The sequence below is a fragment of the Cyclopterus lumpus genome, chromosome 9 (genome assembly GCF_009769545.1).
Source record: "Cyclopterus lumpus isolate fCycLum1 chromosome 9, fCycLum1.pri, whole genome shotgun sequence".
Classification (NCBI taxonomy): domain Eukaryota; kingdom Metazoa; phylum Chordata; class Actinopteri; order Perciformes; family Cyclopteridae; genus Cyclopterus; species Cyclopterus lumpus.
The window spans coordinates 12,227,028-12,245,662 of NC_046974.1; the positions used below are offsets into that span (position 1 = coordinate 12,227,028).

At 42.6% G+C, this 18,635-nt stretch overlaps 2 protein-coding genes across 2 annotated transcripts; one reads left to right on the forward strand and one right to left on the reverse strand.

The window, feature by feature from the left end:
* The first annotated feature begins 1,079 nt into the window (after positions 1–1,079).
* On the forward strand, positions 1,080–14,173 carry snrnp200 (small nuclear ribonucleoprotein 200 (U5)). Its single transcript, XM_034540945.1, has 44 exons — positions 1,080–1,344; positions 1,590–1,753; positions 2,228–2,399; positions 2,502–2,694; positions 2,815–2,870; positions 2,982–3,080; positions 3,193–3,345; positions 3,435–3,534; positions 3,626–3,762; positions 3,840–3,917; positions 4,063–4,236; positions 4,376–4,513; positions 4,602–4,757; positions 4,847–5,017; positions 5,104–5,297; positions 5,427–5,550; positions 5,677–5,826; positions 5,953–6,195; positions 6,286–6,474; positions 6,577–6,774; positions 6,873–7,025; positions 7,122–7,202; positions 7,489–7,572; positions 7,705–7,811; positions 7,899–8,017; positions 8,103–8,257; positions 8,337–8,526; positions 8,627–8,800; positions 8,921–9,081; positions 9,185–9,412; positions 9,510–9,701; positions 9,826–10,004; positions 10,119–10,270; positions 10,366–10,474; positions 10,575–10,683; positions 10,790–10,979; positions 11,102–11,266; positions 11,371–11,492; positions 11,639–11,782; positions 11,883–12,059; positions 12,233–12,393; positions 12,549–12,630; positions 12,722–12,814; positions 13,553–14,173. The coding sequence occupies exons 1-44, from the start codon at positions 1,300–1,302 to the stop codon at positions 13,700–13,702; spliced, it is 6,411 nt and encodes a 2,136-aa protein (XP_034396836.1). The 5' UTR covers positions 1,080–1,299; the 3' UTR covers positions 13,703–14,173.
* ciao1 (cytosolic iron-sulfur assembly component 1) lies at positions 14,174–17,260 on the reverse strand. Its single transcript, XM_034540946.1, has 7 exons — positions 16,829–17,260; positions 16,059–16,207; positions 15,865–15,976; positions 15,657–15,745; positions 15,374–15,575; positions 14,930–14,999; positions 14,174–14,648 (listed from the first exon to the last, which is right to left on the reverse strand). The coding sequence occupies exons 1-7, from the start codon at positions 16,965–16,967 to the stop codon at positions 14,417–14,419; spliced, it is 993 nt and encodes a 330-aa protein (XP_034396837.1). The 5' UTR covers positions 16,968–17,260; the 3' UTR covers positions 14,174–14,416.
* Between the last annotated feature and the right edge of the window lie 1,375 nt (positions 17,261–18,635).

The window sequence follows — 18,635 nt, forward strand, 5'->3', positions numbered from 1 at the left end:
AGACATCAGAGATTCTGAATGGAGGAAAATAACAGATGTTGTTGGCAGATGTGCAAAAGGATATGGAAGTGATATGAGGCCACAGACAGTAAAGACAAACATGAACACACACTTCTTTCTCAAGAGAACAGTCACATCCACATTAGCTTCATCTTCCTCCTCTTCTTGTTTTTATGTGCACCTGTCTCAGTTTCACAATATAGTTTCTACATCATATTGTAAGTGCTTACTACATTTAATACTACATCAGTATGAGAAGTAATATGGACCAAAAATGTTATTGCACACATGTGAAATATTTGCACATTGTTAAATCCCTTCAACGTCCACACATAATGAACTTTCACAATACCCAGGAAGTATTTGTACATGTATTTGTACTGTTGTTACTCAGATGTTGAAATGGGTCGTCCCTCAATTTATAGGATTGATGGTTTGATCACTGACTCTTCCTGTTCACAAGACAAAGTATCCTTGAGCAAGGCATTGGACTCCAAAACACTCTCTATGCTGCCATCTGGGTGTGAAAGCTGTGAGTGTGGCCCATGTACCTTAAATATTAGAATATCCCTTTTAATGTTTGGAGCAACCAGATATGTTGACATCTAAATTAGCCAGCATACTTCAGAAAATAACTAAAAATAAATGAATAAATGGGTAGACTTTTATAAATACTGAACTTGTACTGTGGTATCACAGCGAATGCAGCTGGGACCACCATTCACAATGCAGTTGTACTGATAGAGTTGATTATTGGGGGCTCTGAGCCTTATCTTTCTAATTAAAAACAAAACTGGATTTAGCCAGGAATCAAAAGCCACACATTGAGGGATTATAGGACAACCAATTAGCAATAATTGAATTGAATGATAACACACAATCACTGCTTTCATTTGATGTGAGTGGGTGATAATTAATCAATGTGTTTGAGAAACCAAGTTGAATTGTGTATTCTGTAAAACACTCTATTGTGGATGAGATAAACTCAGCCTGCCGGGGGCGCTCTTTGTATTTACTCTTAGCACCAGCTTTAACCTTTGCCACCGGAAACGGAAACTGGCGCCTTGTTGTGCGCTCGTGCGCTCGTGCTAGTACAACCGCTTTTGTGACGTACGAGAGACGCATTTACTTGTGTGGAACCGGACATTTTGGAAACCGTCTCACGCTGTAAATCCAAACACGATGATCCCTGCTTCTGCATAACTGGACAGAGTGAAGTCAGCTCTGGATGTACTGAGTCAGCGGGCTGGTTCACATTTAGTTAAAGTGCAGTAAAAGTTTAAAGACCAAACTCGCAGTATGGCGGACGTTACTGCCCGTAGCTTGCAGTACGAGTACAAAGCGGTGAGTGTGTTTGAAAAGAAAGTCATTCAAGATAACATTGTGGAAGTGGTGTGGCTCTGATAGTATGATGTTATGATAGTAATGTGTTTTTAAAAGAAAAAGCTAAATGTTTTAAATGCAGGCTGCTACGTGTTTAGCTAGCAATTCTGCTAATTAGCATTTAGCTTAGCCGATGCTGTGCAGACGTAGTTCGCTGCTGGTCGTCTTTACCTTTTACGTTACTTGTGTTTGTATCGACCTGCTAGAACTCAAACTTGGTGTTACAAGCCGATCGCTCCCTGATCGACCGCACACGGAGAGATGAGCCCAACGGAGAGGTGCTGTCCCTGGTGGGGAAGCTGGAGGGGACCAAGATGGGCGACAAGGCTCAGAGGACCAAACCGCAGAAGCTGGAGGAGAGACGAGACAAGTACGTGCTGTCAACAACTTTGCAAAGTCAAAACAACTTACTGAATTAAAAAATAAGTTACATTTTCAATAATTAAAAAGGCCAGTTGAAGAATAATTAATGATGATGATTTGTCAACCAATAAAATCATAGATATTCTCACCAGTTCATGACTACATCAGACAGAGGACTAGTTTCAAAACAATAAGCAGTTTAAGTGGCTCTCTTACGATCATGACATGGAACAGATCAAAATAAAGTTGACGAAAATAATTTCCGTGATGAATTATCCCCACAAACTTGTTTAAAGGGTCTGCTTGGTACTGAAATGAATGGTTGCCTTGGTAGGAAAATCTATCTGCTGTGGTTTGGAATATATTTGGCACAAATGGCTAAAGAACTTAATGTATGATTCTCATAATACACCTCAGTCATGTTATAGCTAAGTGACAATACTCTTAACTCCTTTTATTTTGTCTTGTTCCGTCTATACAGGAGGCGAAAAAGAGATGAGGACAGACACGACATCAAGAAAATGAAGGGTTTTACTCTTCTGTCTGAAGGCATTGATGAAATGGTGGGCATTGTGTATAAGCCCAAAACCAAAGAAACCAGAGAGACCTATGAAGTGTTGCTTAGCTTCATCCATGCTGCTTTGGGAGATCAGGTCGGTAAACTCTAAAACACCTGTTTAAATGTCAGCTTGTGTGTTTTATCAGCAACCAGCTCCTGAAGCTTTAATTCACCTCGTTATTATGTCTTCTTGTAGCCGCGTGATATTCTGTGTGGAGCAGCGGATGAAGTACTGGCAGTGTTGAAGAATGATAAAATGAGGGACAAGGAAAGGCGGCGTGAAGTAGAGCAGCTTCTTGGACCTGCTGAGGACACTCGCTACCATGTGTTGGTTAATTTGGGCAAGAAGATCTCCGACTACGGAGGCGACAAGGACTTACAGAATATGGGTAATTACATCGGAAATGACTTTCAACATAGTTATTAATAAGTTAATGATGTCAGTAAGTCATGTTTAGTTTTTCCATGTACATATTATTGTGATTGTAGACTATATTTTACCTTTACAGATGACAATATTGATGAAACCTATGGTGTGAATGTCCAGTTTGAATCTGATGAGGAGGTGAGGGCTTTTTGCCTTATCATTAAGATTCATAAGTTATTCCTGATTTGTAGCTGCTAGTTCTGAGTTGAAGGTAGATTGTCATAGGTTTTTCTTTTACTAATTATTTAGGAGGGGGATGAAGACCAGTTTGGAGAGGTTCGAGACGAACACTCGGATGAAGACAGTGAAGGAGAGGAGGCAGGCGTGGGATGCGCTCTTTCAGCGAACGTAAGTGCAACTTCTTAATCAATATTTACAAAGATAGTTGTACCTTTTTTTCCCCCTTTTTTTTTTTACACACAACACCGCACTGAAAGTTAATAAATTACTTGTCACTTAGCTTGGTGCCACAGGCGATGTGATGACGGCAAAGAAAAAAGATCTACATCCTCGAGACATCGATGCCTTCTGGCTCCAGCGTCAGCTCAGCCGTTTCTATGATGATGCCATTGTCTCTCAAAAGAAAGCTGATGAAGTTTTAGAAATCCTCAAGGTATCTAATGTCTGTTGTGAGCTATTTATTTGACCCATACAGTGGTATATTCTTCAGACTCTCATCCATTTTGTCTCTGTATTCCACAGACTGCCAGCGATGATCGAGAATGTGAGAACCAGCTGGTGTTGCTGCTGGGCTTCAACACCTTTGATTTCATCAAAATCCTGCGTCAGCATCGCCGCATGAGTAAGTCAGTGGTGAAGAGCTATGTTTAAAATGATTAGATCTTGTGCCTTTTAAAAAAAAAAAGTAAATCACTCTTTTCTCTGACAAACAGTTCAGTATTGTACCATGCTGGCAAGTGCTCAGAGTGAGGCAGAAAAGGAGCGGATCATTGGAAAGATGGAGTCTGATCAGGAGCTCTCAAAGATCCTTTACCAGCTGCAAGAGACAGAGAAGGAGGATATTATTCGGGTAAGACTTCTTGCTTATAAAATTATCTTATAGTTTAGTGTGTTCCATCAGTTGTTCATGGGTTTTTGTGTTCTTAGGAGGAGCGATCTCGCAGGGAGAGGGTGAGGAAGTCTCGCGTTGATGACTTGGAAGCAATGGACATTGACCATGGAGAGGTAAATAATATTTGGGTTCATATATCAACCTACTTGTGATGTCACTATAAGCAAACCCAAGATTACTCCATTGGGGTAGTATCAGAGATGCTGGCATAGGTATATTTACAAAAGTTGACATGTTCTTCTTGTTCTAATCCTACAGTCAATGGCCTCTCGACAGTTGCTCGACCTTGATGACCTGGCCTTCACCCAGGGGAGCCATTTCATGGCCAACAAGCGCTGCCAACTGCCAGACGGCTCATTTCGTAAACAGCGCAAAGGTTATGAGGAAGTTCACGTGCCTGCCCTCAAACCCAAGCCCTTTGCTGATGATGAGGTTTGTTGGTTATGTCTCATTGCGGAAAAGTTGTCATTACTATGTGTCCAGCTATGCAGCAACTAATGCAACACTTTCAGTGACGAGTAGTGTATAGATGTGTTCATGGCATTCATTCAGCATATTATTTTGTCATCAGGTGCTTGTGCCCATTGAGAAGTTGCCTAAGTATGCACAGGCTGGATTTGAAGGTTTCAAAACCCTGAACCGCATCCAGAGCAAAATGTACAAGACAGCCTTGGAGACGGATGAAAACCTGCTAGTGTGTGCGCCTACGGTAAGTTAACTTGGTTAAAGCCAAAAGCAATGTGACAGGTTTTCCCAAAGTGTATTTATTATCTCTTATGTATTATTTGTGCACACAGGGAGCTGGTAAGACCAATGTTGCTTTAATGGCAATGCTGAGAGAAATTGGAAAGCATATAAACCTGGATGGAACCATCAATGTGGACGACTTCAAAATCATCTACATTGCACCCATGCGCTCACTAGTACAGGAGATGGTGGGAAGTTTCAGTAAGGTGAGCCCCACCTCTGTCCTGCAGGGATTTGTATACATTAAATCAATTAATTTCTGTGGATGTGATTTTATAATTCTCACTTTTCACAGCGCTTGGCAAGTTACGGCATCACAGTGTCTGAGCTGACGGGAGACCACCAACTCTGTAAAGAGGAGATTAACGCCACTCAAATCATCGTCTGCACCCCTGAGAAATGGGACATCATCACCCGTAAAGGTGGAGATCGAACCTACACCCAGCTAGTGCGGCTCATTATCATTGTAAGTGCTGTTAATATGTTGATGAAAGTTTCTGTCGTTAAACATGCCTAGTATAGTAAATGTCTTGACGTAAAACTCATGTGCAGGATGAAATCCACCTCCTGCACGATGACCGTGGACCCGTGTTGGAATCTCTGGTGGCAAGAACCATCCGCAATGTGGAGCTGACCCAGGAGGATGTGCGTCTGCTGGGCCTTAGTGCCACTCTGCCTAACTATGAAGATGTGGCTACCTGCCTGCGTGTAGATCCTGCCAAGGGACTCTTCTACTTTGACAACAGGTAGGTCGTTTGGAGGATGACCAATCGCATGCATTTGGAGAAGGACACTTTTCTTTACAGTTACATGTGTTTTCTTGTTGGCACTTTTTGCATATTCATCTACAATAACCTAGATCCTTTTCTCTGTAGTTTCCGCCCTGTGCCCCTTGAGCAGACTTATGTCGGCATCACAGAGAAGAAGGCCATCAAGCGTTTCCAGATCATGAATGAGATTGTCTATGAAAAGATCATGGAGCATGCTGGAAAGAACCAGGTATGTCCTGTCTTTTTTTTCCCACAGGAAGAATATTCTAAAATGACATGCATGAATGCTGAACCAGCACTGATCAACAAGGTGTTACAAGATTAGAGAGGCTCCTCACATTTATTTGTCCATCAGGTGCTGGTATTTGTCCACTCCCGGAAGGAGACGGGAAAGACGGCAAGGGCCATAAGAGACATGTGTTTGGAGAAGGACACACTGGGTCTTTTCCTCAGAGAGGGTTCAGCATCTACTGAAGTGTTGAGAACTGAGGCTGAGCAGTGCAAGGTGAGCTAATGCCTCTAACTGGAGACTTCACTGCAGCAAAATTAGATGGTTGACCAAATTCAAAAGGTTTTTAGCGCTTGTTCAGAACCCTGTTTGACGTAGACTTTTTTATTTTTTTAAATCTAGAACCTCGAACTGAAGGATTTGCTGCCCTATGGCTTTGCTATCCATCACGCTGGTATGACCAGAGTTGATCGTACGCTGGTAGAGGATCTGTTTGCTGATCGACACATCCAGGTCCTGGTGTCCACAGCTACTCTGGCTTGGGGTGTCAACCTGCCTGCACACACTGTCATCATCAAAGGTACTCAGGTGTACAGCCCAGAGAAAGGCAGGTGGACTGAACTCGGAGCCCTGGACATTTTGCAGGTGAGTCTGTGTTGGTTACTAAACTGCAGGACAGAGGGTTTCATACATCTCACTAACTGTTATAACTCAACTAATGATGTCTTATTTCAGATGCTTGGTCGAGCTGGCCGGCCCCAGTACGACACCAAGGGAGAGGGAATCCTTATCACGTCCCATGGAGAGCTGCAGTACTATCTGTCCCTGCTCAACCAGCAGCTCCCCATAGAGAGTCAGATGGTGTGCAAGCTGCCTGACATGCTCAATGCTGAGATAGTACTGGGCAATGTGCAGACTGTGAAGGTTAGTGGCCCATGAAGGTGCATCATCAGGTGCACAGGGAGCTGATCAAATATTCAATTTATTTTACAATTTCTATAACTTCTCATATTGTTGTTGTGTCAGGATGCTGTGAACTGGCTCGGTTACACCTACTTGTATGTGCGCATGCTGCGTAACCCCACCCTGTATGGTGTCTCTCACGATGACCGGAGTTCAGATCCCCTGCTGGAGAGACGCAGGATGGACCTGGTGCACACAGCAGCCAATGTTCTGGACAAGAACAGTCTTGTTAAATATGACAAGAGGACTGGCAGCTTCCAGGTAAGCACATCTATCAGTGGTCATCTTATTAATGCCGATGCTGTTAAGTTAGTGATGAGTTTGACGTCCCAGTTTTAATGGTTGCATTTTGCCTGCAGGTTACAGACCTTGGACGCATTGCCAGTCACTTCTACATCACTCATGACTCCATTCAAACTTACAACCAGCTGCTGAAGCCCACTCTCAGTGAGATTGAGCTCTTCAGAGTATTTTCACTATCCTCAGAGTTCAGGAACATCACTGTGAGAGAGGTATGGTTGTCACTCATTGTTATTCAGTTATAACCTTCAACAAAACTCCATTCAACGTGCACAATTGAAATGCTGCCATGTTGCTGTGTCTCTCAGGAGGAGAAGTTGGAACTTCAGAAACTGCTGGAAAGAGTTCCCATTCCTGTCAAGGAAAGCATTGAGGAGCCCAGCGCTAAGGTAGCATTCATAATACGTGTTCAGTTTGTATATACATATAACCGTTTACCAAAATAGTAAGTGCTAACAATGTAGTTCAGTGTGGTTGATTTCAGAGGACATGTAAAATGTCTTTTTCACACCCATCTCCAGACAAGTTAACATTCGTCTATTCAACATAAAGGCAACTCTTATGTTAGATTAGTTCAAAGTGATGGTCATGGTTGTTTTTTGTTTTTTTTGCGTGCAGATACTATGCATGATTAATTAAAGCAGTTTCCTTGTATTTTGTGTCTTATCCTTTCAGATCAATGTGCTGCTCCAGGCGTACATCTCTCAACTCAAACTGGAAGGCTTTGCCCTCATGGCCGACATGGTGTATGTTACACAGGTACGCCACAATCCAATTCTTTTAAAAGGAGATATATATAGCTCTCTCTCTGTACATATTTGTAACAAAATACATGTTTTTGTTCTTGAAATGAAGTTGTCAATAGATTAAATTATATTTCTTTCCTTGCAGAGTGCTGGAAGGTTAATGCGGGCCATATTTGAGATTGTTCTCAACAGGGGCTGGGCTCAACTGACAGACAAGACAATGAACCTTTGCAAGATGATTGACAAGAGAATGTAAGTATCACTCTTTCCTTTCCAAAATAGGCTTGGTGCTGTATTTTGTTTGCAGAGGCTGATATTCTGTTTCCCTGTTCTCCACAGGTGGCAGTCGATGTCTCCACTGCGACAATTCAAGAAACTGCCAGAGGAAGTGATCAAGAAGATAGAGAAGAAGAACTTCCCCTTTGAGCGTCTCTATGACCTCAACCACAATGAGATTGGTAAGTTTTCTTCCCCCACAACATGCTCACTGAATTCCCTCCTTAGCATGGAAAGTCATTACAAGTCATGCATTACATTTTTCAGGTGAACTGATCCGAATGCCAAAAATGGGGAAGACCATCCACAAATTCGTCCACCAGTTCCCCAAACTGGACCTGGCTGTCCATCTGCAGCCCATAACCCGTTCTACACTGAAAGTGGAGCTCACCATCACTCCCGACTTCCAGTGGGATGACAAGGTCAGACCGTAGTCCCGCGATGTGCTGCATGTACTAAACTGCATCTTAGCCTCCCAACTCACTTAACTTTTCTGCTTAGATTCATGGATCATCTGAGGCTTTCTGGATCCTGGTTGAAGATGTGGACAGTGAGGTCATCCTCCACCACGAGTACTTCCTGCTCAAAGCCAAGTACGCCCAGGACGAACACCTAGTGACTTTCTTTGTCCCTGTGTTCGAGCCTCTGCCTCCACAGTACTTCATCCGCGTGGTCTCAGACAGATGGCTCTGTAAGTTCTTCCTTAAAACATGCGTTTATAGAATTCGCAGAGCAATGCAATGTTAGCATTTCTAACATACTAACTGCTTTATTTTGTCATCTCTTTTCAGCCTGTGAGACTCAGCTCCCAGTGTCCTTCCGTCATTTGATCTTACCAGAGAAATACCCCCCACCTACTGAGCTGCTGGACCTGCAGCCGCTGCCCGTCACCGCTCTCAGGAACTCTGCCTTTGAGGCTCTCTACCAGAACAAATTCCCCTTCTTCAACCCCATTCAGACACAAGGTGCCGAACACCGTCCTGTACTCTGTATTTGTGGTTCTTCAGGTGAAGGAGTGCTCCGAGGCTCTCTGTCCATATCACATTGTTTTCTTGACTGAAGTTGTATTGTTTCTGTTCCTCCAGTATTCAACGCTGTGTACAACAGTGATGACAATGTGTTTGTTGGAGCTCCCACTGGCAGTGGAAAGACCATCTGTGCAGAGTTTGCTATTCTGAGGATGCTGTTGCACAACGCAGAAGGTCGCTGCGTCTACATCACTCCAATGGAAGCACTGGCTGAACAGGTATGAAATAATGTGGATCTTATGTGAGCTTTCTATCAAAACTAGCATTGCTTAATTTTTCCATCCATTGTAATAAACAATTATGTAAATTCCTGTCACTCAGGTGTTTGTCGATTGGCACCAGAAGTTCCAGGACATCCTGAACAAAAAAGTGGTGCTGCTGACAGGAGAAACCAGCACAGATCTGAAGCTCTTGGGAAAAGGTGACATTATTGTCAGTACCCCTGACAAATGGGACATCCTGTCTCGCCGCTGGAAACAGAGGAAGAACGTCCAGAACGTCAGCCTTTTCATTGTGGATGAGACACACCTCATCGGAGGAGAAAATGGAGTAAGAACATAACACGTGTCATACGTACCAGGCGTGCACAGCACTATTCATTTGAAGACTGTTCATCATGTTAACTTCCCGTGGTTCTTTTCATTAGCCTGTGTTGGAGGTCATCTGCTCCAGGATGAGGTACATCTCCTCTCAGATTGAGCGCCCCATCCGTATCGTGGCCCTCAGCTCATCTTTGTCAAACGCCAAAGATGTGGCCCACTGGCTGGGCTGCAGCACCACAGCCACATTCAACTTCCACCCCAACGTCAGACCTGTGCCCCTGGAGCTGCACATCCAGGTTTGTAAATTGTGTGCTAGTCAACAAAAAAAAGGTATATTGTCCACAAATGTACAGCCAGCCAATAAGGCATAAATTCCTTTCAGGTTCCTGATTTGCTGTTAACTTTTCTGGTCTGTTTTAGGGCTTCAATGTGAGTCACACTCAGACTCGCCTGCTGTCTATGGCTAAGCCGGTATACCACGCCATCATGAGGCATTCTCCCTCCAAACCAGCCGTAGTGTTCGTCCCTTCCCGAAGACAGACTCGTCTCACAGCCATCGACATCCTCACTTTCTGTGCTGCTGACGTGGTTCCTCAGAGGTCAGTCCCTCCAATGAGATCATGCCTGTAAATGGGATGAATGGACTGATTGTGCGAATGTCTTCATTACACCTCGACACTTTGGACAAAGAACAAATGTTTGTCTCTTTATAGGTTCTTGCATTGCACTGAGAAAGACCTTGCTCCATTCCTGGAGAAAATAAATGACTCGACTCTTAAAGAGACACTGGCCAACGGCGTGGGCTACCTGCACGAGGGCCTGTCTGCAACCGAACGCAGAATAGTGGAGCAGCTCTTCAACTCAGGTATGAGTCACTCTTCACTTTCCGCTTGGTCTATATATTTTTAAGCCTAAATAATTTTGATTGGTATCTCGTTCTTTTCTCTTTTGTTTTTACAGGTGCCGTTCAAGTGGTGGTGTCCTCTCGTTCACTCTGCTGGGGCATCAACATCTCAGCACACCTCGTCATTGTCATGGACACCCAGTACTACAATGGCAAAATCCATGCGTAAGGCTCCCACTAGTCGACGCTCTCATAAAGGTGTGTACCATGCATAATATGTATTGTGTTATTGACATTCTGTTTCTGTTTTCCCTCTTTCTCTTAGCTATGTGGATTATCCTATATACGATGTCCTCCAGATGGTGGGCAAGGCCAACAGACCAATGCTTGATGATGAGGGACGCTGTGTTATCATGTGTCAGGGCTCTAAGAAGGTAGAGAGATCCTGTCGTTTCTGTCTTGGTCAGAAAAAAAACAGTCACTTGTCAACTCTATGACAGTGAGACCTGACCAAATGGTTTCTTTTTCTTTTCTTGTTAGGACTTCTTCAAGAAGTTCCTGTATGAGCCGCTGCCAGTAGAGTCTCATTTGGACCACTGCCTCCATGACCACTTCAACGCCGAGATTGTAACCAAGACTGTGGAGAACAAGCAGGATGCTGTGGACTACCTGACTTGGACATTCCTCTACCGCCGGATGACCCAGAACCCCAACTACTACAACCTGCAAGGTGAGTCATCCTGTCGGGTTGAAGAAACAAACAAATGTTTTGAAATGAGGAATAAATATTGAGTTTTGTTTCCTGGATAAAATGCTGGGAACAAGTGTCAAGTTGTGTGCTTACTTTGTCAGGCATGTCACATCGTCACCTGTCAGACCACCTATCGGAGCTGGTGGAACACACGCTACATGACCTGGAGCAGTCCAAGTGCATCAGCATAGAGGATGAAATGGATGTAGCACCGCTCAATTTGGGCATGATCGCTGCCTACTACTACATCAACTACACCACCATCGGTTTGTGCCACGCTGAAAATCTGTTGTGTCAAAGATCCTTTTGTGTTTTTTAAAATGGATTGAATGAACACATAGCTGACTTGTTGTGTGGTTGTGTTTGGCAGAGTTGTTCAGCATGTCCCTGAATGCCAAGACAAAGATCCGTGGATTAATTGAGATCATTTCCAACGCTGCCGAATACAAGAACATTCCCATTAGACATCACGAGGATGCAATTCTCCGACAGGTAAACGGAACAGAATATATATATATATATATATATATATATATATATATATATAGATATAATTGACATTTTCAGCCCATCTCGGTAACATAAATACTTCTCTACCAAGTATGTTTGTGTTACGACAACTTTCTTTTGTCTTTCAGTTGGCACAGAAAGTGCCCCACAAACTGAACAACCCCAAGTTCAACGATCCCCACGTGAAGACCAACCTGCTGCTGCAAGCCCACCTCTCCAGGATGCAGCTGAGTGCTGAGCTGCAGTCGGACACAGAGGATATCCTGAGCAAGGTACAGTGTCATGGAGATTGTGATCCTGAGTGGGAGGAAACTGGTACATTTCAGGATTGTATTCCTGTGCATATATTTAACCCGGGTGTTGTGTTTGCAGGCGGTTCGTCTGATCCAGGCCTGTGTTGATGTGCTGTCCAGTAATGGCTGGCTGAGTCCTGCACTGGCAGCTATGGAGCTGGCCCAGATGGTCACTCAGGCCATGTGGTCCAAGGACTCATACCTCAAGCAGCTGCCCTTCTTCACCTCGGAGCACATTAAGCGCTGTACAGATAAGGTACACCAGTGTTCTCTTGTTATAATTAATCATAACTCTTTCTTCAATAAGAGTGTACACTTATTTGTTTATTAGCTGAATCCCCATTAGCAGCCGCTAATCTTCCTGGGGTCCATATATCCCATATGCATGAAACCGACCATCTTATCCCTACTCTTTTTTTTTTTTTTCAGGGTGTGGAGAGTATCTTTGACATCATGGAGATGGAGGATGAAGACAGAACTGCTTTACTGCAGCTTTCAGACGCCCAGATGGCCGACGTTGCTCGCTTCTCTAACCGCTACCCCAACATAGAGCTGTCCTATGAAGTAGCAGAAAAGGACAATATCAAGAGGTATGTATGGATTCTGTCAGCTGCATTGTTTACAGCAATGACTGAATGAATACATAGTCCTGCTGCCATGGAAGAAATCCTAATGTTTGTTAAAGGCTGCTCATATTTCATCACGTTATTTCTTTTGGTAAATGTTGACGTATGTTTCTTCACAGTGGCAGTCCAGTTCTGGTTCAAGTTCAGCTGGAGAGAGAGGAGGAGGTGACTGGACCCGTCATCGCACCGCTCTTCCCACAGGTAAATAAATGCCATATGTCCCAGAATGTCTTGCATATTTATTTCCCTGGACATGTAATGACTTTTTTCAAAATATGTGTAATTGTTCCAGAAACGTGAGGAGGGCTGGTGGGTGGTGATCGGTGACCCCAAGTCTAACAGCCTTATCTCCATCAAGAGGCTGACTCTCCAGCAGAAAGCAAAGGTCAGTGAGAGTCTCGCTCTGCCCGTGGGTTCTTTCCATATTTCATCATATCTACTTAACACTTGGGTGTATTGCTGGGTATCGCATTGTGTGCAATGTATACACACGCCAAGTTCAATATTAATAAACAAGCAAACAGTGCACATGTCTACATCGGGCAGACAGCAGCTGGCTCATTTACAGCAGTTCACTTTGGCAGCTGGGTGCCGACTATCGTCTGCTAAACCTGGAGTTTGGATAACGTTACGGCCAAACATGTCTTCATGTCTCCGGAGTCAACAAGCACGAATAGATAGCCAACGGGAACTCAAATTGTGCATTAGTTTGCTAAACCAATTTAGAACACTAACGTTGTGGTCGACAACATATCTCCACTAAGCTGGGTGGACATATATTGGTCCCTGTGAGTCCCTCAGATGAGTTTAAAATGTTATGTATGATTTTACCAGCAGCATATCTTTTTTTTTTTAATTATTATATCTGAATCTGCAATGTAACTAGTAACACTTCTCCGTCGGGTAAATGTAGTGTCACTCTGAAGTAGAAGTACACAGTTGCGGTCCATATTTGTGTTCAATTGTGAAGTTTCTGGCTGCAAGTAGTTAGAATAGTTACAATATTCTTTTATATCTAAACATCAGCAGCACCACAAGTTAAACACTCTGAATGGGCGTGTACCAGTATTCTGTGCCCTTTCAGCCAGCAGGGTCCTCATTTTGTTTGTCTTGTCCTCCGCAGGTTAAGCTGGACTTTGTTGCACCAGCGATGGGCGTTCATAACTACACCCTGTACTTCATGAGTGATGCATACATGGGCTGTGATCAGGAGTACAAGTTCAGCGCAGATGTGAAGGAGGCTGACAGTGATGGAGACAGTGACTCAGACTAATCAATAACTTGATTTGGGTTTTGATGAGGGATCTTTTTTTTTTATTTTAACTGTAGATGTACAGCCCGTCATTTTCTCTAAGCGTGTCAACTTAACCCTTGTGAAGATGAGTCATTTTATTGTTATAACTCACTTGAATGATGTCCACCAGTCCAAAATCATAGTGTACAGGATCGGTTTATAGTCAATCATAAATGCTCACTGAAGCCCTGATCTTAGTGTAAGTCTGTTCATCTTTGTACTTGGTGATCTACTTTCAGTTTGTCTCAGTGACATTTGATAAACCATTAGATTAAACAAGATGGTCTGCCCTATTAAGTTAGTGATGCTACGCTCGGATGCCAGATTGGGTCTTTAAGTACAAAGCTGTCATGTTATATTGACTTTTCTTTTAAATCAAATTCTTGAACTGGTCTAAATGTTTTTAGTTTGTTTGGAATGTTTTTTTTGCAATAAAGAGAAAGCACTCAATTGGTTATATGTAATTTATTTTTTATAAACATCATGTAATGTGAAATTCTTAAGCCAGGTCTTATACAGAAATACGTAGACTAACAGAGCTAAATATATGGTGATGCATTAAGTTTAGACACCGTAATATCAAGCTGAATCCTGGTGAGCTATCTAGAAAAGCTGTAATAGTTGGATGAACAATATGATGTGTGGTGACCGCACAGTTCCCAGTGTTGCTTGCGAAAACGTCTTCAGTTCTGTTCAGTCTTCCTCCTGGAACCTCCAGATGGTGATTTCCCCGTCATCGCTGCAGGCGGCCAGTAGTCCGGCCTCCTTTGGGTTCCAGGCGACACAATTGACATCCTGGCTGTGAGCTTTCACCTGAGCAGACAGCGAGAACACCGGCTGGGCTGGATCGGCCGTCTCATCCTCCTTGAACACTCGCACTGCATCGTCACCACAGGCAGTCGCCAGGGCGCCTGTCAGCCGACACCTGAATAAACATTTTCAGTTTGATCTAACAAGATGACCAGTGCGTGCAGACTGTGAAAATGACATTGAGCTGGGATCAATTAACTGGTGTCGGTTGACATGATTTTTACCTTCTGCACTTATACAATACAGGCTGTGTATGTTTACCCTCAAAATGCTCACTAAAATATGGATTGGTAGAGAATGTGTGGTGATGAGTTAATCTTAATGGATCCTCGGATCAACACCGGAGGGTACAAACCGCTCAGAGTGCATTACGCCCACATAAATGAGATGTCTTACCAGGAGACATCATACACTGTTCGTCCATGATACCCAGACAGAGTGCAAACACACTTCCATGACAAGTCCCCTGTTAAACAAGCAGAGCAGGAACAAACATTGAGAAGACACTTTTTCTAAACAGATGATTTAGTCATCAAAAATAACATACAGCTGACAAAAGCTACTGCAGCAGCTCTCACTCTGCACATATTGAGACCTGCCTGATATTTTTAAGTTTGTCAAAATCGACAACGGTGGAGTGTTAAACTCAAGTATGTGACTGATATCAATTATGTCTCCAATGGTATGCCGCTTCTCTTCTTAATATGATCTTCTCCTGCCGAAGTACTTTGTTTGAAGAAATATAAAATATACATAACGTCTAGTGGAGCCATTGATCGGATGAACCACTATAAAAAGGATTTATATCGAGATTAATGTTTAGTACTACCAACAACTCACCTTGTCCACCTTCACTGGGAAACTCTTTCCAAATCTTTACGGTGCGGTCGTCGCTGCAGGAGGCCAGCCTCTGTCCGTTGGCATCAAAAGCCAAACTCCAGACTGTGGATGTGTGTCCTTGCAAGGTGGCCCGACACTCCCAGTCATCATCCTCTTCCTTGTAAATACAAACGTTGTTGTCGTAGCTGGCTGAAGCGAGGAGCTATATAAACATATGGCAAAAACATAGTGAGATAATGGTGCAACATGGTGAGCAATCCTTCAGGTGCAGAGGGTAATCTACCTCCTGTGTCGGGTGCCACACAATATGCTTGACGTCTTGTGTGTGAGAGTTCACAACGGTGACACACTCGTACTCATCTTCTTCATCCACTGTCAAACAAACGCAAAGGGAAAGTCATCATTTATGAACACATACGAAGAGGCACATATCAGTAGGTTTGCGTTTCATGCCATGACATCGAAGTGCGTAACTGTCGTTTAACACAAACCTTCCCAGACCCAGACACTCTTGTCTCGGCTACATGTTGCCAGCAGATTCCCTGAAGGTGCCCACGCCACACACTTGACCTCATTTTCATGTCCTTCTAACACAGTCAAACTCTAGAAGACAAGGGGAAACTTTGGGTAAAACCTACGAGGGTACAGCATATTCAATGTGAAGAATACATGTATATCATCTAACCTCAAAACCATCGTTCTTTTTTTTCCAAATACAAGTGGTTGCATCGAAGCTGGCAGAGGCCAGATAATTCCCACAGGGAGACCAAGCCACTTTCCTCACAGTGCGCTGGTGTCCATCCTGAAGCACACTCTTACATATCCAAGAGTCACCTACAAACAAGAAGTCATATTGTTTATACTAACGCAGGTTACAGGATCTGTGCATCGATGTAATGAAGTGCCTTGGTTTTTCCAAGTACTAGAGTAGCCCATTGTATCTAACAAATGGTTTCTCTATTGCATTTTCCAGATAGTTAGCCAAATGCGATACATGATCACCTGTACCAATGACAAGAAATGTAGATTAGATTTGATTTATATCCCCTAAATAACAAATTAATGTCACTAAAGAAGTTTTTAAAGTTTGTATTACTTTTAATAGAAGAGAAGAAAAATACTATTAAGTAAAAGAGGATGACAGAAACATAACATCAGCTTCATCTTAATTTGACTTTTCTGATCAGCCCCAAGTGGGGGAACGGAGGGAGTGATGGCAAACTATTAAGAAGTTGCGTACCTCTAAATAACTTAAATAATATAAACATAAGAGCAATGCCATTCACTTTACTTCCTTTAACGTTTATGTGCAATGGATTTCTGCAAGTATTCCAGGGGGCAGTACATCCAACGTTTTCCTGTTTGTTTTACTATAATGTAATCTATAAATAATTTGATGTATTAGTTGTAATCAATAAAATTCGAAACTATAAGATCTTTATCAACTCAACTCACCCTCTCGTCCCCATATCCGGATGGCCTTGTCGCCCCCACATGAGGCCAGCAGCGTTCCGGTTGGGCTCCAGCTGACGAACCAGCACCGGGAGTCCGGATGTGCGTTCAGTCTCTGGACCAGAGCCAAACCCTCCTTCATGTCGGAGCTGCTAAAGTGACGTTATTTCTGTTTCTGAGCCGTATGTCACCGCCGTCTTATTTAACGTTACTTCCCCGCTCTCAGTTAACGGACACCAGGACGCACCCGAGGAGACAGGCAGCGCTGCTGTCCTGCACAACGGGAATGTGTCTACTTTAATATTAAGTGAAAAGGAATGTCGGTGCACCAAGGAACAAAGTACAAAAGTTCACAAAAACAGCCATGTCGGAAACGCCGCCATCTTTGCTTATTATTTCTTCTTCTTCTTCCTTTACTTTTTCTTCTTCTTTTGGGGTTTTAACAGCGGTCGGCAACCAGCGTATTAGGCGCATTACCGCCACCTTCTGCGGGGAGGATCAGAGACTAGATCCTAAATATATTATATACAAATACAAAAACATGGCATTGTTTTCTCCACTTGACAGGTTTGTTTAGTTGTTTTCTTCCCCTATTTGCGAGTTATGTTAATATATCATAAAGATATCATGCATCACATAGATAAGTATTGCTTTCAGCCTTAAACATGAACAAATAACTTATTTTTTATGTGGATTGTCTTCACACAATATGATTATTTTATTATCTTTATCAGTCTGCCATATATATCTTTGGAGCTTGTTTTTAGCCTACACATCTAAAAATAAATAAATAATAAAGAGCATTATATATTTCAATGCCATCGAAGTCAGTGATAATAATACTATATACACACAGTATATAATTCTAATATTATGGAGAATTCCATTAAAAGTCTTACTATAGTAAGCCATACAAATGTTATAGAATAGTATGCCATGAGAAATACTTGTATATGTCATTAAAAAAAGTAAGAGCATGGTATGCTTTAAAATGTCAACATATATTATAGTGTAGTATGCCATAAAATGTAATGAAAAATCCATAGTGGGATGCCATAAAAAAAGCAATGATTCCGGGGATGGACGGGGCTTCTGTATAGAGGTTACATGTTCTGCCTGTGGCTTCCTCCCCCAGACATGCAGCTTAGGTTAATTACAGACTCTAAATTGCCCGGAGGTGTGTATGTGTCTGCCCTGTGATACTGTGTTATCTTTAACTGCTTATCCGGTTCAGGGTCGCGAACTCTCGTAGGGCTGACATATGTTCACGCTCACATACACACCTACGGGTAATTCAGTCAAATGCAATTATAAAAATGTTAACAAATAAGTAAAAGGGATTCTTAAAGTAATTCATTAATATTAGTTGTTGATACTAAACCAACATTTGAAAATACATGCTGCCCTTTTCCATAAGATAAGTGGTCAAATAAAATAGGGTCAAACATCTTTTGGAGCTTGAAAATGATAATTGATAGATAGATGTCCTTGTGACATTGACTATTAGTCAATACTGACTCATCAGAAAATTCTACCAAAAACTGAAGCCATTAGTGCAATTTGAAATATATCACACGATATTAACCATTTCAAATGGACAGTTGTCTAAATTATCATTACCAAGCAATCCACGAAAAGGGAAGTTGATTTTTGGCCTTATGGTTTTGGAGTTAAAAGACCAAATCAAAAAATGCTTTTCAAATGGCCACATGGTTGTGCAATCCCATCAAAAAGTACTCATTCCCTCCTCCTTTAACAAAGTGACTTATACATTAGTATGATTTTACACAATCGCAATACAAATCTAAGG

What these genes read in the sequence shown, in the direction of transcription:
- snrnp200 (XM_034540945.1), top strand. Translation starts at nt 1,300, where the DNA reads ATGGCGGACGTTACTGCCCGTAGCTTGCAGTACGAGTACAAAGCG. An exon ending in GGTCTCAGACAGATGGCTCT is followed by an intron (nt 8,527 to 8,626) that starts GTAAGTTCTTCC and finishes ATCTCTTTTCAG; the next exon opens with CCTGTGAGACTCAGCTCCCA. An exon ending in TCATCGGAGGAGAAAATGGA is followed by an intron (nt 9,413 to 9,509) that starts GTAAGAACATAA and finishes TCTTTTCATTAG; the next exon opens with CCTGTGTTGGAGGTCATCTG.
- ciao1 (XM_034540946.1), bottom strand. Translation starts at nt 16,967, where the DNA reads ATGAAGGAGGGTTTGGCTCTGGTCCAGAGACTGAACGCACATCCGGAC. An exon ending in CCGGATATGGGGACGAGAGG is followed by an intron (nt 16,208 to 16,828) that starts GTGAGTTGAGTT and finishes TCTTGTTTGTAG; the next exon opens with GTGACTCTTGGATATGTAAG. An exon ending in TCCCAGTGAAGGTGGACAAG is followed by an intron (nt 15,000 to 15,373) that starts GTGAGTTGTTGG and finishes CTTGTTTAACAG; the next exon opens with GGGACTTGTCATGGAAGTGT.